The 23,824-nt window shown below is 37.0% G+C and overlaps 1 protein-coding gene across 2 annotated transcripts in view; it reads left to right on the top strand.

Annotated features, from left to right (window-relative positions):
• The window catches only part of PLA2G12B (phospholipase A2 group XIIB), a 40,297-nt gene that overhangs the window by 11,419 nt on the left and 5,054 nt on the right, over positions 1-23,824 (top strand). Inside the window, exons 2-3 of one of the 2 annotated variants that reach the window (XM_074232805.1) lie at positions 17,956-18,032; positions 20,031-20,196. In XM_074232805.1, coding sequence (XP_074088906.1) covers positions 17,956-18,032; positions 20,031-20,196 — 243 coding nt within the window. Of the gene's footprint in view, positions 1-17,955; positions 18,045-20,030; positions 20,197-23,824 lie in introns of both variants that reach the window. The other variant, XM_074232804.1, reaches the window with a different exon arrangement.

Raw genomic sequence — 23,824 nt, 5'->3', positions numbered from 1 at the left:
AAACCCAGGAATTACACCAACATAATTATAAAATACTTCTTATGCAAATAAAATCAGATTTAAATAATTGGAGAAACATTAATTGTTCTTGGAAAGGTAGAGATATTATAACCAAAATGACAATTTTATCTAAACTAATCTATTTATTCAATGCCATTTCAATTAAATTACCAAAAGCTTATTTTACTGAATCAGAAAAAAAATAATAGCAAGGTTCACTTGGAAGAACAAAAAGTCAAGAATATCAAAGGAATTGATGAAAGAAAAACTTACAGAAGGAGGTTTGGCAGTACCAGATCTTAAACTATGTAATAAGGCCATAATTATCAAAACTATCTAGTACTGGCAAAGAAATAGAAAGTTAGATCAGTGGAACAGAATAGATATACACTACACAGCAGCAAATGATTATAGTAATCCTATGTTTGACAAATATAACGATTTAACTTTGGCACTAAGAATTCATGTTGGGAAAGCTGAAAAGCAGTCTAACAGAAATTGGGCAAAGATCAAAATGGATGCATGCTCCAAATAGATAGGGAGATATCATAAGAAAATTAGAATAACATGGAATATATTATCTATTAGACTTAAGGATAAGAGAAGAATTTATGAGTAAACAAGAAATAGAGAGTAGTGAGATCTGAAATGGATAATTTTGATTACATTAAATTAAAAAGTTTTGTATAAATAAAACAAATGTAGCCTAGATTGGAAGGAAAACAGAAAAGGGGGGGGATTTTTCTGGACAGTTTCTCAAATAAAGGTCTCATATCTCAAATATAAAAAACACTTTGTTAAATTTTTAAGAATAAGAATCATTCCCCAATTGCTAAGTTATCAAAGCATATGAATAGACAGTTTTCCAATGAAGAAATCAAAACTATATATAGACATCAGAAAAAATGTTCTAAATTACTATTGATTAGAGAAATGCAAATTAAAATAACTTTGCAATATCATCATACATCTGTCAGATTGGCTACAAATGTTGGAGGGAATATGGAAAAGTTGGAACACTAATTCACTGTTGGTGAAACTGTGAATTGATACAAACATTTTGTAGAACAATCTGGAATTATGCCCAAAGAGTTATAGAACTGTATGTTCCTTTTAAGTTAGCAATACCTCTATTAGATGTGTTTCCCAAGATGATCAGGGAAAAAGGAAAAGAACTTATATGTTCTAAAATACTTATAGCAGCTCTCTTGGTAGTGATTAAGAACTGGGAATTGAGGGGATGGCCATCAACTGGGGAATGACTGGATAAGTAATGGTTTATGATTGGGATGAAATACTACTGTATAACAAATGATGAACTGGTAGATTTTAGGAAAACATGGAAAGACTTTCATAAAATAATGAAGAGTGAAATGAGGAAAATCAAGAGAATATTCTAACATAGTAACAGCAATATTGTTCTAAGAACAGTTTTGGAAAAGTCAGTTTTTCAGTAGTATTATGTATGCTAAAGTCATCTGCAAAAGGCTCATGAAGGAAGATGCTACCCACATCCAGAGAAAAAACTGTCAAATAGAACTATGTCCAGTATGGTTTTACATATCCATATCCATATCTATGTATACACATGTGCTCATACACACACACACACACACACACACACACACACATATATATATATAGACATATATACACATATTCATTATTCATGTCTAATGGTAGTCTTCTCTAGAGTTGGGTAGGGAGGGATCAAAAAAATAATATACTATTAAAATCATATAATCCAACTAGTTTGGCCATTCCCCAAATGATGGGCATCCCTTTGATTTCCAATTCTAAACCATCACAAAAGAGTTGATAGAAATATTTTTGTACAAATAGATCGTTTCCCTTTTTTGGATGTCTTTGGGATACAAACCTAGCAGAGATATTGCTAGATCAAAGGGTATACACATCTTTATATCCCTTTGAGCATAATTCCAAATTGTACTCCAGAATAGTTGGTTAAGTTCACAATTCCACCAACAATGCATTAATCTCTCAGTTTTCCCATTTCTCCAGCATCCTACATTTTCATTTTTTGTCACATTAGTCAATCTGATAGGTGTGAGGTGGTACCTCAGAGTTGTTTTAATTTGCATTTCTTTATTCAATAGAAATTTAGAGCATTTTTTCATATTACTATAGTTTTGATTGCTTTTATCTGAAAACTGCCTTACATATCCTTTGATCATTTATAAATTGGTGAATGTCTTGTATTTTTATAAATTTGACTCAGTTCTTTACATATTTGAGAAATATGACCTTTATTAGAAATATTTCTTGTAAATTCTATCCCCCACTCCTGTTTTCTGTCTTCCTTATAATTTTAGTTGCATTGGTTTTGTTTATGCAAAACATTTTAATTTTATATAATCAAAATTATTTTGTAATGCTTTCTATATTTTCTCTGTCCTAAATTTTTCCTTTATCCATAAATCTAACAGATAAAGTATTCTATCCTCTCTTTTTTCATTTTTTTAGGTTTTTACAAGGCAAATGGAGTTAAGTGGCTTGCCCAAGGCCACATAGCTAGGTAATTAAGTGTCTGAGGACAGATTTGAACTCAGGTACTCCTGACTCCAGGGCCAGTGCTCTATCCACTGTGCCACCTAGCCACCCCTTCTATGCTCTCTTAATTTGCTTATGGTATCACCCTTTAGGTATAAATCATGTATTCATTTTGACTTTATGCTGGTATTAGGTGTGAGATGTTGGTCTATAACTAGTTTCTGCTATATTATTTTCTGATTTTTCCAGCACTTTTTGTCAAATAATGAGTTTTTGTTCCAAAAGTTTGTCTCTTTAGTTTATCATATATTAGAGTACTGTGATCATTTATTGTAATGTAATTTGTACTAATCTATTCTACTGATCTATCACTCTATTTCTTATCCAGTATCAGATTATTTTCATAATTAATATTTATAATACAGTTTGAGATCCGGTCTGGCTAAACTGCCTTCTTTTGCATTTTTTTCATTGTTTCCCTTGATATCCTGGATCTTTTCTTCCAAATGAATTTGTTATTATTTTTTCAAATTCTATAAAACAATTTTTGATAGTTTTATTGGTATGGTATTGAGTAAATAGATTAATTTAGGTAGTTATCATTTTTTATTATATTGACTTGATCTACCAATGTGCAATTAATGTCATTACAATTGTTTAAATCTGACTTTATTCATGTGAAAAGTGTTTTATAGATGTAGTCATATAGTACTTGTTTTTGTCTTGGCAAGTATGTTATATTGTCCAGAGCAATTTTAAATGGAATTTCTCTTGCTCTTTCTCTTACTGCTGGATTTTGTTGTTAATATGTAGAAATGTTGACAATTTATGTGAGTTTATTTTGTACCCTGCAATTTTGCTAAAATTGTCAAATTCAAGTAGCTTTTTGATTGATTTTGATTGATTTTGTAGGTATAAAATATCCACAAAGAATGAAAGTTTTGTTTCCTCATACCTATTCTAATTCTTTTCCTTCTCATTGTTATAGCTAACATTTCTACTATAATACATAATAGAGGTGATAGTGGGCATCCTTGCTTCACCCCTGATTGAATTAGGAAGACTTCTAAGTTTATTCCCATTGCAGATAATGCTGGCCATTGGTTTTAGATAAATATTTCTTTTTTAAAATTTTTAAATTTTTTATAATTTATTTTTTTATTCTCATTTTGTACAAATTTTTTTTTACATTAATAAAATATTCTTGTTTACAAGTAAACAAAATACCCCTCCTCCCTCATGAATATAGATAGGCTTGCTTGGGTGAAAAAAGTAAAGGGGAGAGAAAAAAAATTAAAATAAAAAAAATAGTAATAATTGTAGGCATGGCCAGGTGGCGCAATGGACAAAGCACCAGCCCTGGAGCCATGAGCACCTGAGCCCATATCCAGCATCGTAAACCCAACCATCACCCAGCCCTGTGACATGCAAGGGGGTGATCCCCACTGCCCTGCAAAAACCAAAAAGAAGAAAAAAAAGACCCAAAATAAAATAAAATAGTAATGATAGTAGGGGTAGCTGGGTGGCAGACAGAGCATTGGCCCCTGAGCCAGGAGCACCTGGGTCCAAATCCAGCCCCAGACACCCAAAGATCACCCCGCTATGTGGCCCCAGGCAGGCCACCCAGCCCCACTTGCCCTGCACCCTCCTCCAAATAATAATAACAAAAAATGTGCTTGAGTCTTTGTTCCAACACCAACAACTCTGTCATGGGTGGATCTCATTCTTTATGATAAGTCCATCACAGAAGTTACTTTCATATTTTTCCACCATTGCCATTGCTGATCGCAACTCCCTCCTTTCTTATTTCTCCATTACCATGTACTCTTATTTTCTCTCTCCTTTCACTCTGACTCTGCTGTAGGGTCGTTGACTGGCTCAGCAGAGAGATCCCTGGTCCTGGGGCCAAGAAGCCCTGAGCCCCCATATCACCCCTTAGGCCCAGAATCCACCTGGCCCTATGGTCCTGGGCAGGCCTTCCAATTCCAGCCCCTTGCAAGAAGTAAGAAAGAAAATGTGTTATATCTGACCACTCTCCCCCCATGGTCCATCCTCTCCTCCTTTATTCACATCCCCACCCCTTCCCCCTGCTCCCCCCCTCCTTCTTACTCCAGATGTCTATACCCCATTGAGTATATTTGCTGTTTCCTCTCCTAGCCATCTGTGATGAGAGCAAAGGTTCCCTCATTCCCCCTTGCCTCCCCCCTTCCATATCATTGCAATAGCTCATTGTAATAAAAAAAAAAACTTATGTGAAATGTCTTGGACTATTCCCCCTGTCCTTTTTCTTTCTCTCATTACATTTCCCCTTTTTTTTCCTATTGACTCCATTTTAAACCATGTTTTATCTTCAAATTCAGCTTTCTCCTGTGCTTCAACTATGAAAGCTCTTTCTACCTGCTCTATTAACTGAGAAGGTTCATATGAGTATTATCAGTGTCATTTTTCTATGCAGGAATACATGCAGTTCATCCTCATTAAGTCCCTCATATTTTCCCCCTCTCCTCCAATCTTCATGCTTCACCTGAGTCCTGTATCTGAAGATCAAACCTTCTGTTCAGCTCTGGCCATTCCAAAAGGAACATTTGAAATTCCCCTGGTTCATTGAAAGTCCATCTTTTTCCCTGGAAGAGGACATTCAGCCTTGCTGGGTAGTTCATTCTTGGCTGCATTCTAAGCTCTTTTGCCTTCCGGTATATTGTATTCCAAGCCCTATGAGCTTCCAATGTAGTTGCTGCTAAGTCCTGTGTGATCCTGACTGCAGCTCCACGATCTTTGAACTGTGTCCTTCTGGCTGCTTGTAATATTTTCTGTTTGACTTGGGAGTTCTGGAACTTGGCTATAATATTCCTAGGGGTTGGTTTTTTGGGATCTCTTTCTCTGGGGGATCGGTGGATTCTCTCCATTTCTATTTTGCCCTCTGCTTCTAAAATATACGGGCAATTTTCCTGTAGTAATTCTTTGAAAATGATGTCAAGGCTCTTTTCCTAATCATGACTTTCAGGTATTCCAATAATTTTTAAATTATCTTTCCTAAGTCTGTTTTCCATATCAGTTGTTTTTTCAATGAGATATTTCACATTTTCTTCTAATTTTTCATTTTTTTTTTGTTTTGAAATATTGATTCCTGATTTCATCAATCTCCCTGAATTCTATTCTTTGTCTGAAGGATTTGTTCTCCTCAGAGAGTTTTCTTATCTCTTTTTCCATCTGGCCAATTTTGCTTTTTAAAGCATTCTTCTCCTCAATAACTTTTTGAACTGTTTTATCCATTTGACCTAAGCTGGTTTTTAGCATGCTATTTTCTTCAGCATTTTTTTGGATTTCCTTGACTAAACTGCTGAGTTCATTTTCATGTTTTTCCTGCATCTGTCTCCTTTCTTTTCCCAGTTTTTCTTCCAACTCCCTCATTTGATTTTCAAAGTCTTTTTTGAGCTCTGTCATAGCCTGAGCCCAATTTCTGTTTTTCTTGGAGTCTTTAGATGCAGGAGCTTGTGCTTCCTCATCTTCAGATTGAGTATTTTGATCCTTCTTGGGCTCATTTGCAAAATATTTCTCAATAGTCTTCCTTTTGTTTCTCTGCTTGCTCATTTTCCCAGCCTGGGCCTGGTTTGGGGTGCTTCCTGAGCTTTTGGGACACTTCCACAAGGGTCTCAGTGTGTGAGGCTCTGTCCTCCCTCCTGGTCTGTGAATGACCATAAGCACCCCCCTCTGCCACAGGGCTGAGGTGGGGGGCCCCTGCTGTTCTATGGGGGGGCCTAGACTGTGATAAGGATCTGAATGTGGTCAGAGCCCCAGAGTCCTGTCTAGATAAATATTTCTTATCTTTTTAACGTAAGCTCCATTTATTCCTACTTGGGCTCCTTATTTTTATCAAAGATGTTTTCTGCATCTAATGAGATTCTGTTAGTTTTGATAGTGATATAAACAATTATGTGAACAGTTTTCTTGATATTGAACCAGTCTTGCATTTCTGATATAAATCCCACATGGTCATATTGTCTGATCCTTGTGATATATTGCTGTAGTCACTTTACTGGTATTTTATTTAAAATTTTTGAATCAGCATTCATTAGGAAAATTGGTCTGTAATTTTCTTTTTCTCTGTTTTGACTCTTCTTGGATAAGGTATAAGCATCAGATTTGTGTTGTAAAAGTAATTTAGTAGGACTCCTTCTAAATATATAATATAGGTATTAATTGTTCTTTATATGCTTGATAAAATTTACTTGTGAATCCAACTGATTCTGGGGATTTTTTTCTTAGGAAGTTCATTGATAATTTGTTCAATTCCTTTTTTTAAAATTGATTTAAGTATTTTATCTCTTCTATTAATCATTTATATTTTTTGTAGGTATTTATTCATTTCATTTAGATTATCAAATTTATTGGTATATAAATGAGCAAAATAGCTCCTAACAATTGTTTTGTTTTTCTCATCATTGGTGGTGAATTCACCCCTTTCATTTTTTGATGTTTTTATTTTGGCTTTCTTCTTTTATTTTTTTAACCAAATTAGCTAATGGTTCATCTATTTTATTATATTTTTCCTTAAAACCAGCTTCTAGTTTTATTCATTAACCCAATAGTTTTCTTACTTTCAATTTTATTAATCTCTCCTTTGATTTTCAGAATTTCCAATTTGGTGTTTAATTGGAGATTTAAATTTTTTTCTTTTTCTAGTTTTTTTTCTAGTTGCATACCCAATTCATTGATCTGCTTTTTCTCTATTTCACTGATGTAAGGAATTAACCTGATTATATTTAGGATTATTTTTATGATTTTTTCAAATTAAACTTTAATCTCTTTTCATCATTTATTATTGAATATTAATTTTATTGCATTATGATCAAAAAGTACACATTTACTATTTCTACTTTTCTGCCTTTGATTGTTGGGTGTTTATGTCCGAATACATGATCAGTTTTTGTTTAGGTGCCATGTGTTGCTGAGAAAAAGTTATATTCCTTTCTATTACCATTTAATTGTTTCTAAAAATCTATCATATCTAACTTTTCCAGAATTTTTATTCACTTCCTTGACTTTCTTGTTTATTTTTTGGTTAGATTTATCTAGTTCTGAGAGGGAAAAGTTGCAATACCTCACTAGAATCAATTTATTATTTATTTCCTCTGGTAATTTATTCAACTTCTTCAAAAATTTAGATGCTATACCATTTGGCACTTCTGTTTAGTATTAATATGACTTCATTATCTATGATATCTTTCAGATATATTTTTGCTTTTGCTTTTTTTGAGCTCATGATTGCCAGTTCTGCTTTCTTTGTTTTAGGTAAAGCACAATGAATTCTGTTCCGGCTTCTTACCTTTAACCTGTATGTTTCTTTCTGCTTCAAATGTGTTTCTTGTAAATAACTTATTGTAGTATTTTGTTTTCTAAATCATTCTGTTATCCACACCTCTACCATCTCCCTCTTTAAAAGTATTTTATTTTTTATCACCACCTTCCCCAATATGCACTTCCTTTTATCATGCCCCCTCCTCCTTCCATTATCCCCATCTCTTTTTACTTTCTTGAAGGGTAGGATAGATTTCTGTATCCAACTGAATGCATATGTCATTTCCTCTTTGGTAACTCTCAGTTTTAAGGAGGATAAGGTTTAAGCTTTGCCCCACCCCTATCTTCTATTAGAATAAATCTTTCATACCTCTTTTATGTGGGATAATTTAACCCCCTTCACTCTCCCTTCTTCTTCTTCAAATGAGAAGATTGAGGAGATCTGCTCTCCCGAATTCATTGAGAGATGAATTATGAACATTAATGATAGAGTTGCTAGAGAAAGAAATTTAGGGCCCTGGGTATGATGGAAGGAAAAGAATCAATCAATCAATCAATCAATCAGCAATTACTTTAGCAGTAGTGAGTAGGATAGAAGGACAATTAGGTGGTACAGTGGATAGAGCATCGACCCTAGAGTCAGGAGAACATGAGTTCAAATCTGACCTCAAACACATACTATCTGTGTGACTCTGGGCAAGTTGCAAAACTCTGTTTGCCTTGATTTCTTCGTCTGTAAAATGAGATGGAGAAGAAACTACTCTAGTATCTTTGCCAAGAAAACCATAATGAGGTCATAAAGAGTCAGATACAACTAAAATGACACTATAACAACAATAACAAGTGTAGGAAAGGTGAGTCAGGTGAGAGCAATTAGGAGCTTATTGCAATAATCCTGGTGAGATATGATGAAGGTCAGAACTCAGATGGTAACTGTGGGAATAGAGAAAATGAATCAGATGCAAGAGATGTTCTAAAGGAAAAGATAACAAGATTTGGCTTTGGGGTGATATATGGGGTGAAGGAGAGTGAGAAGTCTAGGATCTGAGATGCTAGAAGGATGATGGCACTTTTTTTTTGCAAGGCAATGGGGTTAAGTGGCTTGCCCAAGGCCACACAGCTAGGTAATTATTAAATGTCTGAGGTCAGATTTGAACTCAGGGACTCCTGACTCCAGGGCTGGTGCTCTATTCACAGCGCCACCTAGATGCCTCTCCCCCAGGCACTTTTGATAGAAATAGAAAAGTTTGGGGAAAGGGAATATTTGGGTGAAAATATAATCACTTCAGTTTGGGACATTTTAAGTTTTGAGTTAAGATGTCTTTGGGACAACTGGTTTGAAATACTGAATGGGCAATTAGGGATGCAAGACAAGTTCTGGTACTGGATATACAGATACAGCATTGGCTCAGAAATGACGATCAAAGTCAGGAGAACTGAAGGGTTACCAAGAAAGAGTCTAAAGAGGAAGAAAAGAGGACTCAAACAGACCTGTAGGGAGCAGCTACTGCCACTGGGGTCATGATTTAGATGATGAGCCAGCCAAGGAGACTGAGGAGCATTCAGACAAGTAGGAGGCAAACTAAGCAACCCTGAGGACAGAGAATCAAGGAGGGGAGGGTTGTCAAGAGGGTTGAAAGCAGCAGCTAGGAAATAAAACTACCAAAAAAAGAGATTATAACATAATTAAGACATCCATTCGTGATGTGGGGGAGCTGGAAACCTTCTACCTTCTATATAGCAGGGTATGATGGAAACCTAAAGATAGGAAGAAGAGTGGCAGCCCAAAAGGCTAGTAACATGAATACTGTCCATGTCATACAGGAAGCCAGTTTTTCCTCCTTCACCTGGAAACATATTCTCAGCTGTCAAAAGTAAAATGAAGGGGGCAACTAGGTGTCTCAGTGATAGAACACAGGACCTGAGTTCAAATCCAGCCTCAGATATTTAATGCTTCCTTAGCTGTGTGAGCTTGGGCAAATCCCTCAGTCTCAGTGCCTTCAAAAATAAGAAAAAAAAGAAAAACAAAAGTGAAAGGAAGAAGATTCTAGTATTTACCAACAGATACTGCCATTTAAAGAGAACTGAATGAAAATGTTTACACCTATTTTAGTATACTTGGGACTTCAAGTGGTATTTTAACATACTAATAATGATAGCTAGTATGTATACATAAGGTTTGTGAAATGCTTTACATATATTAATTCATTTGAACCTCACAATGGCTCTATTAAGGTAGAGGCTATTATGATCTCCATTTACAGATAAGAAACCTGAAGCACAAAGATTTTAAGTGACTTGGCCAGGATCACACAACTAGAAAGGGTCTAAGGCAGGTCTCAACCTCAGATCTTCCTGACTCTAAGGATAGCAGCATTGCTGAATACAACAGTAAATAAAAGTTGAAATTAGAACTTGTAAAGAAACCAAGGATGAAAGCATTCCAACAAAAGCTGTTTACTTATTAAAGCTTTTATTCTCAGATTTCAGGTGGAAGATGCACTTGCCTTCATTAGCTAGATGATCTTTTTTTTTTTTTAGTTTTTGCAAGGCAATGGGGTTAAGTGGCTTGTCCAAGGCCACACAGCTAGGTAATTATTAAGTGTCTGAGACCCTGATTTGAACCCAGGTACTCCACCTAGCTGCCCTGGTAGATGATCTTTTCCTAAAATCTTTACAGAAATTACAAATGTGGAAAGGGAGGTAGCCTTTCTAGGGCTATAGAAAAAAAATGCTAGGAATAGAAGAAAAAATAAATTTGCCATCGAAAGTGTGACTGAGGCCCAGAAAAATTTGATTTGCACATTGGTATCCTTGGTGTTTTCAAAACATCAAGATGGCAAGAATAGTCACCTGCCACATCATCCTTGGAATTCCTTCATCTGAGGGCTATGGTAACATAGCTAGCAGAGCAGCAGAGCAGTTCTAATTTCAAGATCAGGGACTTTTTGTTCCTGAAAAAAGTTGGAAGTGTGCTGTATGAAAGGGCAACAACTATGCCACTTAAAAAGATTAATATTTAAAATCAATCAAAGTTTCCTTTGCTATTCTCATCTAGACACAAAAAGAAAAACATACTTCTACAGTTCGACTGACATATTGCCTTGGGTATTATATAAATAATATTAAAAATTATTAATTTGTCTTTTATTCTTTTGGCACAATGTACCTATATTTACTTGAATTACAGTAAATCCATAATTAGAATTCTTCCATTTTTGAGGAGAGAGAGGGAACAAGAATTTATAACAATGCATATTCTCTTGTTTGATCCTCACAACAACACTGGGAGTCAGGAACTATTATGATTCTCACTTTACAGTTAAGGAAATGGGTAAAAGTTAAATGAGTTGCCCAAGGTCACACAGATAGTAGGTGTCTGAGGCTGGATTTGATCTCAGATCTTCCTAACTCCAGGTCTGGCACTCTAGCCATGTATCACCTAGCTGCCTATTTGTTTAAGCAATTTAAATTAAACAGAAAAAAGAACTAATTGGTAATTTTGGAGAGAGTAGTTAGGTGAGACTAATAAGGCTAGAGGGGGTTGAAGAATGACTGAGAGAAGGTGGAGGCAGCAAAATAACCAATTCTTTTCAAGGAAAAGAGATAGAGAGATAGGAGAGTGAGGTAGCTTGAGGAAATGATAGAATTGAGTCAAAGTTGTTTTTTTAAAGAATGGGAGGGAGAGAGATTTGAAGACAGTAGGGAAGGAGTAACTAGGTAGGAAGTCGAAGGTCTGTGAGCCTGTCCAATCTGCTGGAGGAGGTGGGCAGGGATGGGATCAAGTACACATACAGAAGGGTTGGTCTAGGCAAGGAGAAGGGCTATCTCCTTGACTGGGGTGAGGGAGGAAAGGAAGAGATGATGTGAAAGGGTTTGAGAGGAAGAGAAGGGAAAATGGCGGGGAAGAGAAAAGTATATCTTCATAAAGCTCATGGATCCATAAAAATAGTAGCATATAATATGATGTAATGAAATGCCAACAGTTTTCTCTTTGGTAGAATAGTCAACATAATGAGTAGGTAAATTAGGAATTCAGACCAAATGAAGATGGTTGGAGAATGTGGGAGATTCTATATGGAGATGGGTTAAAGGATGTAAAATTGTTTATCCAGGAGGGAAAAAAAGGCTTTTGTGTATCTCTGTGTGTGTGTGTGTGTGTGTGTGTGTGTGTGTGTCTGTATACACATGATAGCTAATCTTCAAACCTTGATTCTTCCTTTGGGTAGGCAACATGTCTTTCCTTTTACTAAAAAAAAAACACCTTAGTAGTTCCCTATTAAGCTACATGAATTATATCAATGGTGGCACTACCCTCAGATGCAGTGTGGTGGATTATTAGTGAAGGAAAAACAAATGCATTACTTCAATACCTTAAGCCAAACCCAGATTATAAAACAGAAGTGAGACCAAATAGGTCAGGACCTAACTGCCCTACTGCCTCTTCTCTTTGTTGTTGTTGAGTCATTTCAGTCATGTTGGACTTTTCATGACCCCATTTGGAGTTTTCATGACAAAGATACTGGAGTAGTTGGCCATTTCCTTCTCCAGGCTCATTCGACAGATAAGGAACCGAAGTAAACAGGGTTAAGTGACTTGCCCAAGATCACCCAGGTTAGTAAACATCTGAGTTTTCCTGACTCCAGACCTAAAACTCTATTCCCTGTACCCCTAACAGTCCCCTGCTTTACTGATTTGTTTTTAGAGCTAGTAAGTATATTTCCAGAGACCTGGAAAGAATGATGAAGGTAGGACTCAAAATAAATCTGACCAAGGATCTAATTAACAGTTAAAACATTAGCATCATGAGAAGAAATTCTATTTGTAGGTCCCAAAGAACTTTCCCAGGAAAATCAGTAACTTGGATAAAATATTTTTCAATTATATACTTACATACATTTACATATGTAGGGATATTCCTAAAACACAAGCAACCACAGCTTTCTAAAGACATTTCAGTTGGCTCTGGGAAATGCAAGCCCCACTAATTGGCACTGAATCAAAGCAGAAATTGTAATATCCAATTCACTTAGATCAGAAATCATGTTTGAGTAGTTCTCCATTTCTTTTGTTGGGTGAGCAGTACCTTGGAGAGGCTTAAGGAGTCTTGACTTTGACCTATGGGAAGGGGGTTGAGTCAGGAGGCAAGGTTCCTCCTTTAAGATTTACTGAAGTGGTCACTCCTTCTGACTCATTGGTCAGTCTTAATGTAGACACCTTTGTTGCCATCATGGGACTAAGGGATCAATAAGGGAATTGCTTCAATGAATCCAAAGCATTAGAGTCCTTCAGCTCTGAGGCAGAGTCTACAGTAGTCAAGATAGCTCATCTTTTGCTCTCTGGTTTGTACTCTAATCCAAACTCCTCTACATGAGTAATTTACCTAAGGTCACATAGGTAGCAAATGGTAAAGGTGAGACTTGAACCCAGGGTTATTGGGTACCAAGGCCATTTCTTTCCCTATTGTCCTCTGCTGCCTTTTCTTTTGTTTTAGGTTTTTGCAAGGCAAATGGGGTTAAGTGGCTTGCCCAAGGCCACACAGCTAGGTAATTATTAAGTGTCTAAGGTCAGATTTGAACTCAGGTACTCCTGACTCCAGGGCTGGTGCTCTATCCACTACACCACCTAGCCGCCCACGGCTGCCTTTTCTTGAAGCTTTGATCCATTCTGGCTTTGCACATGACCCTTGAGGGTCAATTGAGTTTCTTCTTCCTTTTTTATTTATTTAAGGCAATGGGGTTAAGTGACTTGCCCAAGGTCACATAGCTAGGTAATTATTAAGTGTCTGGGGCTGGATTTGAACTCAGGTCCTCCTGACTCCAGGACTGGTGCTTTATCCACTGCACCACCTAGCTGCCCCCCAATCAAGCTTCTTTTAAGGGAGAAGCTTCTCTTCCCCCCTACCTTTGAGATTATGAAATGGCATCTCAAAATTAAGACTTCAGAAAAAAAAGGAAAAATTTGGAAACCTTTCTCATGGTCATTATCAAGGATTTGACATGCATTTATTAAAAGCCTACTATGTGATGAGTACTGTATTTGCTGTTGGTGGTGCAAATACAAAAGTGAGAGTTCCTGACTTCAAGGAGTTTCCATTCTACTGGAGGCATATAACATGTTACATAAATAAAAATAGAACATGTACAAAATAAACAGAAAATAATGGGGTGTGGGGAGAAGGAACACATCTTGGGAAATACAAATAATTTAGAGCAGAGATAATGAATCATTCTCATTAGAAAGTAAAAAAATGCATGAAGGCATCCCCATAATAACTCATATTTCTACAGCACATTAAAATTTACAGAGTATTTTCCTTTCACTACCTCTATGAGATAGGCCATCAGATAAGCCCATTTTACAGATTAGGAAGTCAAGGTTTAGGAAAATTAAGGATTTACCTGAATCAAGTCCTATTGGATGGAAGTAACTGAAAGTCCAGGTACTCTTGACTCAATTCTCTGGACTATGAAAATTCTATGTAAGAAACAGATGACTTTTCCTCCAATGCCCAAAGAAAACAACAGGGAAAAAAATAGAATTTTTCATATTTATGAGTTTTTTCCCGAAAATGCAAAGCAAAGATGCTGTATGGATTCTGAGAGAACAATGTTTCATTCTTTCTAATTTGTAGAAAAATACCGACCAAAAAAAGCAAATACAAATGAATGACCTTTTGGTGTCTTGGCTTGATATCCGATTTCACCTGTCTCTTAGCTTTTATTGATCTTCCAAAACTCATTGTATTCTTTTGATCAAAGGTATGTTCTTGCTCCCAAATCATTGCAGAAAATGTTGATTGATGTCAGGGATGTAAAGGGTCTGGGACCCCCATAAAGCCTAGGGAGGCTTTGCACAACTGTGTCAATAATAATATTTGAAGTTTATACAGGGCTTTAAAATTTATAAAACTCTATACATATATGATCTCATCTGAGCTCACAACAAACATGAGTAGTATCTTCATTTTTATAGATGGGGAATCTGAGATCTGAGAAGGTGAAGGTCCTTGTCCAGGGTCATACCAGTGAGCCTGGATGTGGAATCAAAAGATTATAGACTCATAGACTTAGTCCTGGAAGGAACCTCAGAGGCCATCTTGCCCGATCCTATTGTTTCACATTAGGAAGAAACTGAGACCCAGAGCAATTAAGAGAATTGTTCAGGATATGACTAAAAGATTTTATTTAGAGATATCAATTGTGTAGAGATATCAGTTGTATGACTCCTTATTTGAATCTCTTTCTTCATATTTAAAATGAGGGGCTAAAGTAGGTGATCTCCAAGGTTCCTTTGGGTTCTAAATCTATGCTTGTAAGTGCTATAGGTCGAATTTGAACCTTTCTTACTCCAAGTTCAACATTTCCTCTATGGTAGCAGGCCACATCAATGCTACAATGAAAGTAAAGGGAAAAAATCCACCAAAGAATTATTATATAAATTCTCAGAGAAATCAGGATGATCCTGCTCAAAGCCTATACTTATGGACTTGTTGCAGTTCTATCTTATTTTCTCTTTGTCTATATGAGTTTGCTTTTTTAAAAAAAAGGTAATATTGAGAACTAGATCTAGAATACTTGTTCTAGACATATCCAGAAACTGCTCTGCCTCTTCGGTCAAATGAGAACTCTTCCAGAGTTTTCCTGATAATATAAAACTGTCCTCTTGCTTTCAAATCATGGAGGAAAAGATTCCTGAGCACTAAGGTCATCATCATCTATTTGAAGCCTGAAGTTCAAGTGCCCAATGAGGAGTTGCTTCCTCTTTTCTTTAGGGTGGTATTGCCTGATAATCAGTCAAAGAATCAGAGAGGCTTGACTTCACAATCTTGTTTTGGCCATCGTCTTGTCATGGGTCTATATATCATCGAGTGGTTCACAATTATATAGCTTTTGAAAGCTCACCAAGGGCGATCTTGCCTTGGCTGTTGGTTGTCTTAGGTCAGCTACTTGTCTTTCCTGGGATTCATTTACCTCTTTTGTAAAATACAAGGGCTAACCTAGCAAAGAGATAAAAAAAATTACATTATTTTTCCTTTCCTTGGAGAGACAAGGGGCTGTTTAGAATTTTGTATATGTTACTGTTTTTTTTATTACAAGAGGAGGCTTGTACAAGGTGGGAGCTGGGATATCCAGAAATGACTGATGGAAAAACAACAATCATCAGCAAAATTTTAATTTAAAATGAAATAAAGGGGCTAAGGTAAATGATCTTTAAAAAGTTCCAGTTTTGAAACTCTGACTTAGTCCTTGCTTTCAAGGAATTTCCCTAATACTATCACTATGATGCCCTCAAGAATATTTCAAATTCATGAGAAAGACCTGATCAAAGTGTAAAGAAGATTCCAAGAGAAAATAAGATTTAATTTCCAGTTGGTAAGTGGTTGAAGATGGAATCAAATATATCTTCATTGAGGAGGTTCCCCAGAGTTAGGTCTAAAGGGATGGAAAGGATTTCTGTATCTGGAAATGAATGGGGTCAGGGACCATTTCACATGGGTCATGAGCATGAAGATGGAAGGGTAAGGGACTGGGAAATGGTAAATTGTCCATGTGTGATGACATGAATGTAAAGAGCATGGAGGGAAGTGGTGGAAGATAAGATTGGAAAGAGAGGTTGAAAACTAATTGTCTTTGGCCATAACTACCAAGTTAAGAATGCATTTTATTCTATAATGATGAGGGATCATTGATGGTTTTGGGGAAGATGTAATCAGACAAATGCATTAGAAGATAAAGTTCTAAGAAGAATGCTTTGGAGTTGAGAGAGTATGGGGAAGGGAGGTAGGTTAAAAGACTTAAATGAAATTTAGAGGTTAAAAAAAGATCTAAAGTTGTTTAGGAGCAGCTGGGTGGTGCAGTGGATGGATCACTGGCCTTGGAATCAGGATGTGGGAGTTTGAATCCAGCCTCAGACACTTGACATGTACTAGCTGTGTGACCTTGAGCAAGTCACTTAACCCTGATTACCTCACATCCAGGGCCATCTCCAATGGTCCTAGTTCATATCTGGCCAGTGGATCCAGAAGGTTCTGGAGGAGAAAGTGAGCTTGGTGACTTAGCACATCATCCCCTCACTCAAATCCAATTCATGTGCTTGTCATGGCATCACCTCCCTGATGTTGTGGTCTTCTTTGAGAATGAAGGACAAACATTATTATTATTGAAATGGTTTAGGATCCAAGAAAGTCAAAAGGAGATGACTAATCCAAGGTGCCTTGCACACATACTTACATTCTGAGACTTTGACTCTGGGTCTACTTTCCTCCTCTGCACCTCTCTTTTCTGGTGTAAAGATATCTAAGGGTGTTGAGTTGTGCCATTTGTGTATCTCATATTAGAGACTCATAGGGTCATAGTTTTAGAGTCAGAAGGAAACTTAGGAACCTAGTTCAACTCTTTCATTCTACAGATGAGGAAACTGAGGCCCAGGTAAGTCAAGTGAGTTTTCCAAGATCACACAATTAATGAATAGTAGAATTGTGATTCCAGATGCTCTTACTTTGAATTCAACATTTTCTCTGTTTCTTTTTTTAGTAAATACTTAAATTGCACTTCTTTCAAGTTAAGGACTCAAGCAGAACCTATTTACCTTTTAGCAGCACTTACATTCTTTATTATCTATCTAAAGGTGGCTAGACACTATTGCTCTATAAGAAATGACAAATAGAAATTTATAAAAAGTCCTCTATAAACCAACAGGGAGTAAAGAAAGTAGAGGCAGGAAAATATACATGATGACCACTTTAATATAAGGGCAAGCAACAGTTAAAAGACATCAGAATTTAGATAAAACACACTGGCCAACATTGGTTAGAGAACACAGATGATGAGAACACATTTCTTTTTTCTCAGTAGGAAGGTGGGTGGTAGACTGGATCCAGAAGGTTATGTACACTGTTAGAGGTGGTTGTTATAATGTTAAAGGTTTGGCTTGAATTTTTCCCTTTTTCTTTCTCTTTTTTTTGCTATAAGAAAAAATTCAGAGTAGGGAGGGTTTCAGGAAATGATTATAATGCCAAACCCACGTTATTAATAAAATATTAAAAAAATAAACAAAATCATGTCGGTCACTGTCGTTGTTTGATGAATGCTCTGCTATAATGCCCTGCTAAAGTTTGATTCTCTTCTCTCTCCTTCTGGCCAGGGAAAGCGCCGATGCCCAGGCCTGGCTACAAGCCACAGGAGCCCAATGGCTGCAGCTCTCATTTCCTGGGTCTCAAGGTACCAGACAGTGTATGTACTGCTAACACTTTACTTACTGTCTAGTATGATTTTACTAATTGGGAGGATGAATCAAATAATGACCCTGGAGGAGGGGGGAGAAGATCATGGGAAAATGCTTACCAGTAAAATCATCATCACTTTTTTTTTCAGGAGAAAAAAAGTCACTTTTGAAGTAGGTGAATGTGACTTTCTCCTTCCTCAGGAATAGCTATCCTTTTGGATGCAGTCCTTATTCAATATCTAAGGTTTGAAACCTTCCCTCATCTCAAACCTAAGACTTTTACTGTCAGTCACAGAATCACAGAAATGCGAAATTGGAAAGATTGTAGGAATAAACCAAAGGCTTAGACCTTTCTTGATTTCCTCACTTGAATTGGCTTTTAATTTAATAATGTCTGACTTAAGCAGTTTCTTATAGCTCCTATGGTTTCTGATCTGCTCCCTGAGCTTTTATTATTATATTATATTGAAGGACACGGTAAGGAAGTTGTTCTATAGCAACTCCATTCGCCGGCATCCTTCACAAATTGATGCTTTCTCACTCTTAATTTGTCCACTGTTGATGACACCACCATTTCTCTGCTTCCCAAGGTCTTTTGGCATTTTAGACTCCTCTTTCTCCTCCTACATTGTTATTCACTCAGTCTTACAATTTTTTTGAAAAAATATTATCTCTTAAATTGGCAATTTATTTTCAATTTACATATATTTTCTTTTTTTCTTTTTTATTTTTTTTTAGGTTTTTGCAAGGCAAATGGGGTTAAGTGGCTTGCCCAAGGCCACACAGCTAGGTAATTATTAAGTGTCTGAGACCGTACATACATTTTCTTGATTGAACCTCCAGACAACTCTGTGAAGAGAATTCTATAGATTTATTATTTCCCCTTTACAACATAGGAAACTAAAGCTCAGAATTCGAGTGATTTGCTCATGATCACACATTTAGTATTAGGAGTGGGATCTGAACCCCAATCTACCAGGTCCAGGGCTCTCTTCAATGCCCTATGTTGTTTCTTAGTTCTAGCTGCAATTTTATGCAATTTTAAGAATAACCTTCCAAGATGTTATTTTCATTATTTTATTTTTCTTCACTGTTTTCTATTGTATTAAGTCTAAGTCCTAATCTCTCAGGACTATGTAAAGACTTGTCTTTCTAATCTATTTACCAATTTTACTTCTTTGCTATAGATCTCAGATTGAATCCAAGCTTAGATCACTGTACATATGTTTCTTTACATTTATAATTATCTCTATTTCCTAATGTGTCCCTTAGTACCTTCACAATCTGCTTCTACCAGGAAGCCCTCCATGTTTGATATTGCATTTTGTGCTATGATGATTTGTTCCTGTCTAAAGTTTAACTTGGTTGATGAATTATCTTTTTTCATATATGATATCTTAATCTACTTGAGGATGGGAGACAGACTACTTCTCTTATCTCCCCACCCTCCTCCCTAATGCAGGAAGAGGTCTTCAATAAATGATTTGGACATATTGACCAAATTGTTGCTCAGGATCACATGGTAAAACAGTAGCAAGATCCAGGAGCCTCAACATTCCCATCTGCTTGGGCCTCCTATCTCATGAGACTTCTTGTTCAGTCATTTCAGTCATGCCTGACACTTCCTGACCCCATTTAGGGTTTTCTTGGCAAAGATATTGGAGAGGTTTGCTATTTACAGATGAGGAAACTGAGGGAAACAGGATGGAGGGACTCATCCAGGGTCATACAGCTAGGAAGTATCTGAAGCTGGATTTGAAATAATTTCTTCCTTACCCCAGGCTCTTTATCCTCTGGTCCATGTACTTGCCTCAAGGAAGTTATACTGATCAAAATGAACAAATTCTCTTAGTCTTAGAAATGATTGACTTTAGGTCAAGATGTCACTCAGGAGTTTTGGGGGAGCAATAATCCCTTGATCCTTGGAAAACTCTGGGGCTTGGAAAACTCAGGGCTCTGATCATAAGATCTTTTTTCCTGTTCTTCCCTCTCAGATGGACTTGGGGATTCCTGCAATGACCAAGTGTTGCAACCAGCTAGATAGCTGCTACGATACATGTGGTGCCAACAAATATCGCTGCGATGCCAAGTTTCGCTGGTGCCTCCATTCCATCTGCTCTGACCTCAAGCGCAGCCTGGGCTTTGTCTCCAAGGTGGCAGGTAATCCTCAGTCTGATCTCTTCATAGGCAGGCGGCTCCTTCCTTCACCTGGGCTAGTGGCCTGTACCCCCTTCTTACCATTGGATACAACAGGGAAAGAACTACAGAACATACAAAGAATTGTGAAGGCTGCAGTAAGGAAGGGCAGGACTTTAGGTACTATCTCAAGAAAGCCCCTGTGCCCAGCAGCACCTGGTACTATCACTATCATTAATGCATTTTTTAAGGTTTGCAAAATATTTTACATATGTTATCTCGTTCTATCCTTGCAACAACCCTGTGACTATAATCCCCATATTATAGATGTGGGAATTGAGGCTGAGTGAAGTTAAATGACTTGCCCAGGGTCACACAGTAAAATTCTGAGGTGGGATTTGAACTCAGTATCCCTATCTCCAAGGCCAACACTGTCCACTGCACCATATAAATATTTTATAGGATGGATTCCATTTAACTCATTGGAGAGAAATTAAATTCTCTCCTTTTTTTTCCAAGGATGAATTAAATTCTGCAATCAACTTTTGTCACCAGAGTTGTGACCAGGATTATTTTTATCTGGGACAAAACCAAAAAAAAGTTGGAAAGGACTGTTGGGTTTTGATGGGGAGACTCCACATGAAGGATAGCTTTACTTTGGGTATAGCTGATCTAGTAGGGGGTACCTTGTCCACTTAGAGGTTAGGAGTAAGGAAATCTCCAGAAAAAAGCACAGGTGATAGAAGACTTTGAGGAAAGGTTCAGGGATCCTGTTTCCTGCAGTGGAGACCCTTTTTTCTACTCACATGTTAGCACCTTAGAACAAAGCCTTCATCACCCCATAATAACTAATGCTTTGTGGATCATACATTCTGCTGTTCTAGTATATATCAGAAATTCTTTCTTAGAAATAATTATTCCCTCTTCTAATCTTATTGGAGATTGAGAAAGCTGACCATGGTCTTCTGTGTAAGATGCCTTTCATATTCATTTTTGGTGAAAAGACTTTTGTTGGATGATGTCCAGTTGGGGGAAAGGCTGATCAAGTTATGATATATGAATATGATGGAGTACTATGGTACTGTAAAGGGATGATGGGGATGGCTTCAGAGAAAGCTGGAGACTTGTATGAACTGATGTAGAAGGAAGTGAGCAAAAGCAGGAGAACAATTTATACAGTAACAGCAAATTGTAAAGATAATCCACTTTAAAACATTTAAGAAGTCTATTCAACCCAATAACCAACCATAATTCCCTATGACTCATGATGAAACATGCTGCCCATCTCCTAACATAGAAGAGATGAATTCCAAGTATAGATTAAAGTCTATTTTCTTCTTTCTTTTTTCTATTTTTTTGGTAATGGCTAATGTGGAAATTGGCTTTGCATGACTATACATGTTTATAATAGGTTTTATTTTCCTTATCTTCTCAATGGATAGGAAAAGGGAGAAGAGAAGGAGAGAATTTGGAACTGAAAATAAATGAAATTGAAATTTTAAAAAAGTTCTCAGTTGCTGTTCCCTTTCTGGGGAAATTTTTCTAGAGCCTGTGAGAAGTTTTCATTTTTTATTACAGGACTTCTGAAGCCAAGGATGTACTGCCAACTGTTAGGACTATATATTTTAAGAGAGTAAAATTATAGCCCTAGACAGGTCAAGTGATTTGCCTCAGTTCGTAGGTAAAGGGAATATCAGAGAGTGGCTTGGGACTTGTTCATAGGTCTATGCTTAGAGTAAAATCAACCCTCAAAATGAATGTGGAAGAATCTAAAGGCATGAACTATTTATCTGCAGAAAAAATAGACCCCCAGGGAAAGGAGTAATTATTTGATGATCTATGTCTAGTCTAATGGTTTCAGTGGTGGGTGAGAAAATGCTGGTTGCTTAACCCCATACCAGGTTAAGACCTTTTCCACTCTAAGTAATTGGCTTGTTATATTTCATCCATGTCTCAAAGAGGGAAAACTAAAATAAACAGGACATTTCCCGACCTCCTCGCTCCCTTATGTCTCTCCACTGGGAAGTGCAGACTAGATTGTAGTTGATGAACTATAAGTTATTGAGGTTTTTCACAGGGGACAACATTAGAAGGGAATAGTTTGTTATTGGTGAAATTACTGGTCAAAAGGTTATTGTGTTGGGGAAGATTGCGGGGAGGGAAGGGATTTGTTAAGTACCTCCCATAATGTGAGACACTGTGCCTTACCTTACTTGATAGGACTAGAAATCAGGTCACCTAAAAAATTTGGGGTTTTTGCTGGACTATCAATTTAATATGAATCAGTAGGGCAACAGAAAAGCTAAGAAAAATTAGCAAATTCTCTTTAAAATTGTATTTAAGAGAGGAATATTGTCTGGGGATTGGAGAACAGCCTGGCATGATAGACAGTCAGGAGGGTTTAAATTATATTTCTGCCATTAAAAAGGGTTTTGTGTGATCCTCATCTGTAAAATGAGAAGTGTGGATGACTTCTAGGGTCCCATTCAGCTCTAAATCTATAAGAAGGTGGTGGTCCTATTATACCCTACTCTCATCAGAACTTGTCTAATTTATTTTAAGGGATGGCATGATGCCTACCAGAATTTTGGTCCAATGTCAACCCACATGGTGAAAAGGCCAGTTTTCCAGCAACTATTAAGCACCTACCGTACGTTAGCACTGTATGAAGAGGATGGAAAAAGAGCCATAACAACATCAACAACGACGGAGATAAAAAAGAGACCCCTGGCTGAAGGGTCTCCAGTGGAGGGGCAGAAACTTTGCACAAAGTAGAGAATGTGTTCAGATGTGAACATCTGTCATAAGTAAAAATGCAAACAGGTTTAAGAGCATCTAAAGAAGGATATAGGATACCAATGGGTATTGAGGCCATGTCATACAAGGCTCGTCAGTTGAAGGAAGGGAGTGAATTAACTTGAAAGGGAACACTCTGAGAGAACATAATTGTTTCCTTCAAGTATTTTCAAGTTTATACAGTAGAAGAAAGATGGGGTTTGTTCTGTGGAAGGTGTAGAAAGGAAGGTTTAAGCGCCAGTAAGGGAAGATCTTCCTAATAATTAGCTCTAACTCAAAGCACCTTGGGAGACAAGCAGTGACTAGTGGGCTTGAGTCATGGGTGTGTTGGAACCAGCTTGAAGCAAATCTCAAGAGCAGTTGTTAAATTTCCAGTTTAAGTAAGCATTTAAACAAGGTAAACATTCCAAATTAGAGTTTATTGATTGTCTAGACTTAAGGAAATGAGAGAGAAATTCTTAACGTTGTAGATTAAACTTAAAAGCCTGCCCTGTACATGTTCCCACTACCCATCACCCACTCCCAGGTTAAAAGACTCCTTTTTTAGGTAAAATATATGAGGGAGTCAAGTGTGGATTGGACTAAATACTCTCAGAGGTTCCTTCTATCTCCAAGATTCTAGGGTTCCAAGCTCCCCGGGAAATATGGTGACTGTTTCTTGGGGTGCTGTTTTGATTCTGGTTTCTTTGCAAAATTCAACTAAGGGATCCCAAATTAGAAAGGATGCCCCTGCTTTTTCCGTCTCCTGGCTTCCCTGGCTTCCTGCACCACCTAACTGTTCCAATGTTAGTGCCTTCTTGATGCTGATTATCTCCAATTTATCTTGCCTATAACTTGTTCATCCATAGTTGTTAGT

The sequence above is a fragment of the Macrotis lagotis genome, chromosome 4, assembly GCF_037893015.1.
Source record: "Macrotis lagotis isolate mMagLag1 chromosome 4, bilby.v1.9.chrom.fasta, whole genome shotgun sequence".
In the NCBI taxonomy this organism is placed as follows: domain Eukaryota; kingdom Metazoa; phylum Chordata; class Mammalia; order Peramelemorphia; family Peramelidae; genus Macrotis; species Macrotis lagotis.
Note: the sequence above shows the minus strand (reverse complement) of the source record. Positions and strands in the feature narration are given on the sequence as shown.